This window comes from Rattus rattus, chromosome 5 (assembly GCF_011064425.1).
Source record: "Rattus rattus isolate New Zealand chromosome 5, Rrattus_CSIRO_v1, whole genome shotgun sequence".
Lineage (NCBI taxonomy): Eukaryota > Metazoa > Chordata > Mammalia > Rodentia > Muridae > Rattus > Rattus rattus.
In genome coordinates, this window is record NC_046158.1 from 158,813,650 (window position 1) to 158,823,584 (window position 9,935).

At 47.7% G+C, this 9,935-nt stretch overlaps 1 protein-coding gene across 5 annotated transcripts; it reads left to right on the top strand.

Annotated features, from left to right (window-relative positions):
* Positions 1–2,811: 2,811 nt before the first annotated feature.
* Oprl1 (opioid related nociceptin receptor 1) lies at positions 2,812–9,155 on the top strand. 5 transcript variants are annotated; one of them, XM_032905021.1, is made up of 6 exons: positions 2,818–2,901; positions 3,186–3,427; positions 3,895–4,151; positions 4,708–4,741; positions 6,524–6,879; positions 6,961–9,155. In XM_032905021.1, the coding sequence occupies exons 3-6, from the start codon at positions 4,004–4,006 to the stop codon at positions 7,482–7,484; spliced, it is 1,062 nt and encodes a 353-aa protein (XP_032760912.1). In that variant the 5' UTR covers positions 2,818–2,901; positions 3,186–3,427; positions 3,895–4,003; the 3' UTR covers positions 7,485–9,155. The 5 variants fall into 5 exon arrangements, with proteins under 5 accessions (XP_032760911.1, XP_032760912.1, XP_032760910.1 ...); XM_032905019.1 differs by lacking the exon at positions 4,708–4,741 and having other exon boundaries at positions 2,820–2,901; XM_032905020.1 differs by lacking the exons at positions 3,186–3,427; positions 4,708–4,741 and having other exon boundaries at positions 2,812–2,901.
* The last annotated feature ends 780 nt before the right edge of the window (positions 9,156–9,935 follow it).

Here is a 9,935-nt window from a genome sequence, read left to right on the forward strand (position 1 = left end):
GCATGGTTTTGTCAAGAGGCAAACCATCTGCCTTGTGTCTCACTAGTATTGAAGGTTTGCATAGATAAATCCAGTCGACATTTCATCGTCTTTTGTCCTTGCATCCACAATAAAGTGTCCACTCCCAGTTTTTCACAGCCAGCACAGAAGGAATTCATTTCTATGATCACAAGTCTGTTCCAAGCCTGCTTTCTATCCTAGTGCAATTAGCCTGTGACACATGAAGGAGTACAGAGCCCTAATTGCAGCCTTCATACTTTAGAGGGCTCAAAATTACCTGTATAAATTTAGGAATTCTATAGAATCATTATTAGGGATTATGAAACCATCAATTTGTCTACACAGCTTTGCTATAAGAGAGTGCATCTTTGTTGATCTGCAGAAAGTCTGCCCAATAGAGTGGGCTCACGCCCAGGGACTATTATACTATTAATAATGGCAGGATGGGCATATCAGCCGCAAGAAACAATTCTCTATGAAGATTTTTTGGGTCTTGCCTCTTAGAAGTCACCCACTGCAGACCATGCAATACGGCGGGCCATCTCCAGAAAGATTACTTATGCCTTTAGTCTGTCCTAGATGGCTCCTGATAATGGACCAAGCTTCTATTTTCACCTATTTGTAGATTGTAGACCCCAACCCACACACACAGATTTTATTGTGATTGTGCACCAAATTCTTTGCTCTTGGGGTAAGAACATGTGTAACTAAACTGGGTTTGGTAGCACCTGCTTTTAATCCCAGCACTTGGGAGGCAGAAGCAAGTGGATCTCTGTGAGTTCGAGGCCAGGCAGCCTACATAGCAAGTTTCAGGATGGCCATAGCTACCCAGTCTTATATTGGACCTTGCTTAGGAGCTCCTGATACCCACGTGCAGCCGCTGGTGGCTTCAACAGTGAACTGTGTACATGAGTCATGTGTCGTTTGTGTTGCCTGAATCTTCAGTGTTATTCTCATGTAGCATGCCTCTTGCTGACCTTTTTGTGTCACTTATATATTGTCCTGTTTCTTTCCTCTGGAAAGTCTACTTGTCCTTCCTGAGTTTCTGTTTGGGATCAAGATGCCTCTGTACCACCCAGTGCCCATTGTGTCTACTTCACCTGTCAGATAACCAAGTCCTTCTTCCACCTGAGACAGCACGTGAGCATGTGGACTCTGAGCTACATTCTATTGGTACACACGGATATATGTTGAGACCAGAGCTCAGTCTTACTTGGCAGCATTGTAGCTGATTCATAGTTGAGGCCACAATGCTGAGCCAAGGACTCCTGGAACTGAGGCAGTGGCAGGGAAGGCTTCTTAGAATAGGCCAGAGTAGAGCTTGTTTGGGTATGGGATCCATGCAGTGGGGGCAAGGTGAAGCACACAGGAGCCAACCCAAGGTCGTGAGAAGAAGGGACATTCTGTGGCTCCATTCTGCCTATGTTTAAACAATATTTACAGCATCCTCTTTCCAAATCTGGAGCCTGGACTGGAAAGCAGGTAAAGACTATTAGGAAGAGAGGCTCTGTAGAGGTGCAGAACTCTGGGGTTGGGGGCCAGCTTTGCGGGAGAGAGAGAGAGAGAGAGAGAGAGAGAGAGAGAGAGAGAGAGAGAGAGAGAGACAGAGACAGAGACAGAGAGAGACAACAGAGAGCAACAGAGAGTGCATACTTATGTGCTATATATCTAGGGGCCTTTCTCTGTTCTTGCCTGTTCCCACACTAGTTCACATCTTGTTTGTATCTTTCTCTTTGTGCCTGAATGCACCTTGTGGGTTTGTATATGTGATCCTTGTGTGCATCTCTGAGCACATATCCCTTGTGTCTCTGTATCTCTAAACTGTGCCTGTCTGGGTACCTCTTTGTATGTTCTGTTTATTTGCAGGAAAGTGTCCTCATGTGTCTCCTTGAGTGTCCATGTGTCTCCGAGAACGGAGAGACAAGTCCTTGGAGACAGCTTGGGATGCTGAGTCCTGGGGTGTCTGTCTGCTCTGGCCTTTTCTGGTTGGACAGGTATCCTAGCAACACTTCTGTGAGTTGCCTAGCAACCAGGTCCCCATCCTTAGAGAAAGAGCAGGGTCTGGCTGTATGTGGGAGGTCTGGCTCTCATTCAGTCCAGACAGGAAAAACAAACCTATGATTTGATGATGACTAGAGACTCAGCATAGGGTCCCTAGCCACATGACCTTAACTTATGTTTTTTTTCTCAGTGGACTGTGCCCCCCCTTCCCCCCCCCCCCGTGCTGGCAAAGAAGGAGGTCCCTAGGAGCTTAGTATCTCTGTGTTTTCTAAGATCTAATTCTGGGATTTAGCTGTGGTGTAGCTTCAAGTGACCAGCAAACCTGGCTTCCCCTTATCCCTGCCATGTTGACAGGCAGCTCCAGACTTCAGAGGTGTGATGCTTTCATTTGTGTGAGGATAATATGGGTGGCAGTGGCCATGTGTAGTGGGGGTTCCTGGGTTCAGTTTTGTCTTGGGCTTAGTGCACATTAGGTATAAACAGCACATAGTAGACTCAGGGCAGTGCTGGGTCCACAGTCCAGACAATCTCTTGCTTATTCGCAAGAAGGCCTTTACATGGAGAATTAGTTGGGTCAGGATATTGCTATCACTGTGGTACTCTACCCTACTGGACACTGGCTGAGGGCAGTTCTGGGTAGGAAAGCTAGCAAAATCTGGTCTGTGCTCAGTGGTGGTAGCACATGCCTTTAATCCTAGCATTCAGGAAGCAGAGGCAGATGTGTCTCTAAGTTCCAGGACAGCCAAGGCTACACAGACAAATCCTGTCTCTAACCTGTTAACCTCCCCAAACAAAACAAAACAAAACAAAACAAAACAAAACAAAACAAAACAGAGCAAAGCAAAGCAAAACAAAACAAAACAACATTTGCGAGTGTTGGAGCCTCACGTCTACTTCTGGGTGAGCATTTCTCTGTATACATCTTGAATGTGTTCTTGTGTCTAAGGCTGTGCGTGTATGTGTGCCTGAATTCCTCCTGTTCATGTCTCTATTTTTGTGTTCATGGATGTCCCCATTGTGTGTCCTAGCGCCTGAGTGTGTTTGTGTTGGGTGAGCCCATCACATTATATGTTTGTTAATCTTTTGTCTGTCCCTACTTGGTGTGGAGCCTAGGGGTTCTGGTCCGGTAATCTTCCTTTTTTTTTTTTTTTTTTTTTTTTGGCTTCCTTCTCCAACCTGCACAGCCCCTCCTTCTCTCAGCCGCAGCCTTCTGCCCCTCCCCCTTCTGGCTGCCGCACCGGCTGCTGCGTCTAGTCAATATCTTATCTTCCGAGCAGGAGCTAGAAGCCATTCCCAGCCGCAGCAGACCCCAATCTAGAGTGAGAGTCATTGCTCAGTCCACTGTGCTCCTGCCTGCCCGCCTTTCTGCTAAGCATTGGGGTCTATTTTGGCCCAGCTTCTGAAGAGGCTGTGTGTGCCGTTGGAGGTAAGAGGGGCTCCTGCTGCCTCTGACAGAGCTGGGGGTGGGGGAGCCCTGGGAGGTAGCTATGTGAAGTGCCTGAGCCTTAGGCATTTCTGGATAAATTCCATGTCTTTTGTGCCCCAGTGTGCCTTAGGATGGTTTAGGCATTTTTCGTGTTTGGCTGGCTGTGAGCCCCTGGGTCTTGGTGGGTGGACATGTGTGCTTGTGTAGCTACGTTGCTTCTGTGCGGGTCTATAACCTTAATGTGAGGTAACCTTGTAGGTAAATGTGCTCCCATGCCTCTGTGTGTGTCACCATGTGCCCACGTGCATGTCTGCCTTTGTCTGTGTCCGTGTGTCTGTGTGTGTGCCTAGTGTTTGTGCATGCTCATGGAGGCGTTCGTGTGCCTGTTAGTGTAGTTGTGCTGTGCTCTAAGGCCTCAGTGGACGGTGTCTAGCACTGTGGTTACTTGTTTCTGTGCCCTGTTCCAGGAACTGTACTGAGTGGCTTTGCAGGGTGACAGCATGGAGTCCCTCTTTCCTGCTCCATACTGGGAGGTCTTGTATGGCAGCCACTTTCAAGGGAACCTGTCCCTCCTAAATGAGACCGTACCCCACCACCTGCTCCTCAATGCTAGTCACAGCGCCTTCCTGCCCCTTGGACTCAAGGTCACCATCGTGGGGCTCTACTTGGCTGTGTGCATCGGGGGGCTCCTGGGGAACTGCCTCGTCATGTATGTCATCCTCAGGTAGGCTGGGCCCCATCAGTCTGTGAAGGGGGAACCTGAGGCAGGAGGCTGTTCTGGATGAATCTGAACAAGTATGGGTTTTCTGCTTGTTCCATCAAATTTCTTTCCTCTCTGTTCAAGGGGCATGATCACCCTTGAAGTTCAACTCCTGTTCTGTCCCCATCTGTCTCAGACTAGGTGGAGGCTTGGAGCTGCAGATAAATTCATGCCATGATGTCTGTGTGAATAACCTCATGGGTACACAGGATCCTAGGATTTCTGAAAGAGAGGAAGAGGGGCTGGGGCTGGGCCTGAAGCTCTTATTCATTGACTTTTGGGATCTCTATTCATGGTGGATGTCTTTAGCTGAGCCCATGCTCTATTGGTGCTCAGAAATAGGAAAATTTGGAGGACTAGAAAGAAAGGCAGCAGTACTGGGCAATCGAGGCAGAGTCAACAGTGAGGGGACACTGGAGGGAGAGGTATGAGGGAGCAGTTCTGTGGACACAAAAGCTGGACAAGGAGTATGCAATTGGTGAAATGTGTCACGGCAATGATGGTCTCTGCTTTTTTCCAGCTGGGAGGGCATTGAGGGGGACTGGAGACAGCAGGTGAGGACTTGAATGCCAGAATGGGGACATTGGGAAGACATGGGAGGTCCTTGAATGGTGAATAACTAGAGCAAGGTTCTTCACTGATAAATTTCCTCTTTCAAAAAGATGACTCTGAAGAAAGCAGTCATGGTTCCCCTTGATGGTATCATGGTAGGTGTGGCGGTGGTGGAGAAAGGGCAGTGCAGTTTCTATATCCTGCCTCATCACGATCCTCTTAGTATTCCTGAGCAACTGTTTTCTCCATTCGTTAGACGGGAGATATGGATTACATAACCATATGTAGGTGCATGTGCGTACACGTGTATATAGTATAATATTGATATGTGATTGGACAGTGTAGTAGGAAAAGCCTTCCGAGTACTGACTTTCGGCAGAGGATCCTTGTGGGAAACTATTCTATGATCCAAGTGATAGAGGATATTCATCTTTGGCAAGAAGTGCAGCAACCTGGGACAGTTTGTGAGCCTTGCCTTCCCTTCTTGTCCTCAGCATTTCTCTCCCATATTTACTGCATCAGGGCAGACAAGGAGCACCATCTTTTCCAGCAGCATCCTCAGAGAGCTAGTCTCAGGAACTGCTGTGGCCACACTGGCTCTGGAGGCAAAACACGGCGTGTTTGAGTTGGGCGTACGCCAGGAGTCAGAAAAACCTGCTCTGAGCCCCATTTTGCACCTTCGCAGTTCCAAGCCTTATGAAAGCTACTTAGCTCCTCCAAGCCTCAGCTTCCTTCTCCGCAGCCTAGGGATCTAATAGCATTTTTTCTTTTGGGTAAACCTCAAATGAGATAAAATCTACGTGAAGAGCTTGGCTCAGATATCTACCATTATCGTTGTTATTGTTGTTTATTGTAGTTAAGGTCTCTAGGATTAATGTCTAAGAAACAGAACTTAATCCCAGATTCCCTGATAGCAACTAAACTATCACGGACTACTGTTACCTCTAGTTCTATCACTACCATACCACCATAACCACTCTAACCACCACCATCACCACCATCACTATAATCACCCTTCCCTACCGCCATCATAAACATTAATTCATTCCACTAATATTTATCACTTATAATGTCCCTAGCATGGTTCCCGGTGCTTGGATACAATCAAACCTAACTAGCACATCTCCTGTTTTCTTTATTAGAATTAAAAAATAAATTGTGTTTATTTATGTGTCTGTGTATGTCTGTCTGGATGTGTAGGTCAGAGGAGAAAGTTGGGTTTCTCCTTTTACCATGTAAGTTTCTCCTTCTACCGCATGCGTCCTGGAGATAGAACTCAGGTTGTCAGAATTGGTAGTAAGTGCCCTTACCGGCTGAGCCATTTGGCTGGCCCAGCATTGTCTGTTTTCATTGCTAGACAACACTGTGCAGTTGGAAGACACAGATCTTTGATGAACTTTACAGGCAGTGCCCTGAAAAACCTCTGAGAGAAGTCTTAAGAGAGACTGAGGAGAGAAGACAGCATCTCTCTCTCTTGATTCATTCCACAAACTCACATTCAGGTTAGATATGCACCCAGGTACTCCTCCATGCCCCCAACTTTTCCAGGGTAGTCCTGTCATTGATTTGGAACCCTTCTGTAGATGTCATCGCCACATGGGGGAGCTTGTTAAAGTCCCAGGCTCAGTGGACTTTGGGTGTGGTGCAGGATCTGCCATTAATAAGCTTCCTTGGAGACTTTGGGGTTGAGAGATTCAAAGACGATAACCCTCTTGGTGGTCCCTTAGCTGCCAAGTCTAGCCAAAATGGCCAAATGGAGCCTTTCTTCTCCTTGTCCTCTACAGGCACACCAAGATGAAGACAGCTACCAACATTTACATATTTAATCTGGCACTGGCTGATACCCTGGTCTTGCTAACACTGCCCTTCCAGGGCACAGACATCCTACTGGGCTTCTGGCCATTTGGGAATGCACTCTGTAAGACTGTCATTGCTATCGACTACTACAACATGTTTACCAGCACTTTTACTCTGACCGCCATGAGCGTAGACCGCTACGTGGCTATCTGCCACCCTATCCGTGCCCTTGATGTTCGGACATCCAGCAAAGCCCAGGCTGTTAATGTGGCCATATGGGCCCTGGCTTCAGTGGTTGGTGTTCCTGTTGCCATCATGGGTTCAGCACAAGTGGAAGATGAAGGTCAGTGGGTGGTCCTCCTCCCTGACTCATTAGTTTCCCATGGTTCTTGTTAGTCCCTCTGACTCCATTTCTCTCCTGCAGAGATCGAGTGCCTGGTGGAGATCCCTGCCCCTCAGGACTATTGGGGCCCTGTATTTGCCATCTGCATCTTCCTTTTTTCCTTCATCATCCCTGTGTTGATCATCTCTGTCTGCTACAGCCTCATGATTCGACGACTTCGTGGTGTCCGTCTGCTTTCAGGCTCCCGGGAGAAGGACCGAAACCTGCGGCGTATCACTCGACTGGTGCTGGTAGTGGTGGCTGTGTTTGTGGGCTGCTGGACACCTGTGCAGGTCTTTGTCCTGGTTCAAGGACTGGGTGTTCAGCCAGGTAGTGAGACTGCAGTTGCCATCCTGCGCTTCTGCACAGCCCTGGGCTATGTCAACAGTTGTCTCAATCCCATTCTCTATGCTTTCCTGGATGAGAACTTCAAGGCCTGCTTTAGAAAGTTCTGCTGTGCTTCATCCCTGCACCGGGAGATGCAGGTTTCTGATCGTGTGCGCAGCATTGCCAAGGATGTTGGCCTTGGTTGCAAGACTTCTGAGACAGTACCACGGCCAGCATGACTAGGCGTGGACCTGCCCATGGTGCCTGTCAGCCCACAGAGCCCATCTACACCCAACACGGAGCTCACACAGGTCACTGCTCTCTAGGTTGACCCTGAATCTTGAGCATCTGGAGCCTTGAATGGCTTTTCTTTTGGATCAGGATGCTCAGTCCTAGAGGAAGACCTTTTAGCACCATGGGACAGGTCAAAGCATCAAGGTGGCCTCCATGGCCTCTGTCAGATTAAGTTTCCTCCCTGGTATAGGACCAGAGAGGACCAAAGGAACTGAATAGAAACATCCACAACACAGTGGACATGCCTGGTGAGCCCATGTAGGTATTCATGCTTCACTTGACTCTTCTCTGGCTTCTCCCTGCTGCCCTGGCTCTAGCTGGGCTTAACCTGAGGTATTGTAGTGGTCATGTAGTCACTCTTGTGACTACATGTTGTGTGCTGTTGCTCTCGGCCTTTCAGTATTTCCACAGGACTGCTGAACATCCCTGGTATTGCAGTGGGGAGCATTAATTTTCTTTTAAAGTGAGACTGGCCCTTAAGCTTGGCGTTGCCTTGGAGCGTCTTCTACTTCTGACTTCACTGATGCAGTCAGATTACCCGAGGGTGAGCATCAGTGGTTTCTTGGATGGCTGTTTTCTGAAGATTCTTTCCATCCAGTACATGGAGTCTATGAAGGGGAGTCACAATTCATCTGGTACTGCCACTACCTGCTCTAGAATCCTGGGCTATCTTCTTGGCAAGATGACAGCAGGGGGGACAAGACACAGAGCTTCCCTAAGGCTCTTTCCCTCCAAAACCACTGTGAACTCTTATCCTACAGACTGTTCGGCAAGCACTGCTTCTAGGTGTGTGGGAGGTAATCAGGAGAAAGCTTTGTGGCCTCTGTAGGCTGCTCACAACATGGAGGCACCACATGCTGGTCTTGCCTGCTTAGTACAGGCAGGGCAGAGCAGAATATGCTCTCTCTCGATTCTCTACAACCTCCCTCAGCTCTCCAGCAGAGTCTCTTTTACTTGCTGTCAGAGGTCAGGAGTTGTACTGCGAGAAGCATACTTGTAGCTTGGGAAGAGTGGCAGTCAGGTTGTGTTCTACTCTATATCCACAGTGACCACCTGCTTCATATATAGGGTTAGGACGTATCTGAGTAAGGCCTGAGTGTGCTGCCAAATTGGAGGTTGGCATCAAACGAAGAGTTGGTATGAGAGCTGATGCCTAAAGTAGCTCATTTGCAAGGACTATTATGGTTTGGAATAGCAATGGGGGCATGGGAAGAAGAGTCTATACCTTGGAGATCTATTTGATGGTTCACAGAAGAAGAGGCTTTGTAAACGCCCTTTCTATGGGTCAGATATCAAAATACCAGCAACCTTGGATAGATTCTGACCTTTTACTGAGACCTCAGTCAGATGGTTTCATGCCATGCAGAGAACCTAGGCTGGTTCCTGTGTCGGAGAGACCTGGGCTTCTGGGGACGCCAGGGTTCTTCCTTTGACACTTGTGCGGGAGCCGTTAGCTCTAGAGTTTTCTTGCTAATGCTAAGAAACTTTGTGAATTTGTATATCTTTATGTATTTAAGCATGCAACAAGTGTCATTTCCATGCATGTAGCTAGCCCTGAACCTGCCTCTGGGGTAATGAAGGAGTGCTCATAATAAACACTTATCCAGTGACCAGTACTGTCCATAGAATAAGTGTTTCTGACTCCAGCTACGTAAGAGTAACTTCCTGGGTATTGATATGCACTGGGATGAGGCACAGAACCAGGTTCATGGGTTTTAAACCTGTTCTGCCCTTGGCAGAGGGACTTTAAGGAACTTCTTGATTGATGGGAGGGAAACTAGTTCCTGGGTTGCAGAGGCTGCTGCCTTTCCTTCTCCCAAGACAATGACTACCTTTTCTCCCCACCTTCAGGAACAGTGGGTAGATGCCTTTCTTCACAGTTTTTCTTGTAGACTCTTGCTGCTTGAGCAAATCTAAAAGGAGTTGTGATCAGAGCAGAGGACCTGTCTCTGGTGGCAGAGCAACCCTATGCTATAGAGATCTACCCCCTGGCTCTTGTCTGTGTAGGCTCAATCTGGCTCAATTGACCCTCTGGCAGATGGCCCTTGTCAGGGGGGCTTTGAAGAGGGTCTTATTTGCCAAAGGCCTTGCTTCCAGTACAGAGCTGGTGAGCCAAAGCTTGGTTTTATACAAGTTTTAATGCCATTGTCCATTTGTTTTTTTTTATTTTTTAGTCTAGCAGTTTATAATCAATAGATATGAATTTCTAATAGGCTTAAAAGATGCAGTTCATGCAGTTGTGGTGGATTGGATTCTATGAGATTGTGTTTTTGTTGCATCCTCACTTTATAGAAAGATGAGTTCAGAGCTGCACATGTCAAATTAATAGTAATGTTGAGGTTGTAGGGTTTCAACCTTACAACCTTTCCCATAGCAAAGTCACCTCCTAACACCAT

Coding starts and splice junctions, on each gene's coding strand:
- Oprl1 (XM_032905020.1), top strand. CDS start 3,928: ATGGAGTCCCTCTTTCCTGCTCCATACTGGGAGGTCTTGTATGGCAGC. Junction 4,152..6,523: donor GTCATGTATGTCATCCTCAG/GTAGGCTGGGCC, acceptor TGTCCTCTACAG/GCACACCAAGATGAAGACAG. Junction 6,880..6,960: donor AGCACAAGTGGAAGATGAAG/GTCAGTGGGTGG, acceptor TCTCTCCTGCAG/AGATCGAGTGCCTGGTGGAG.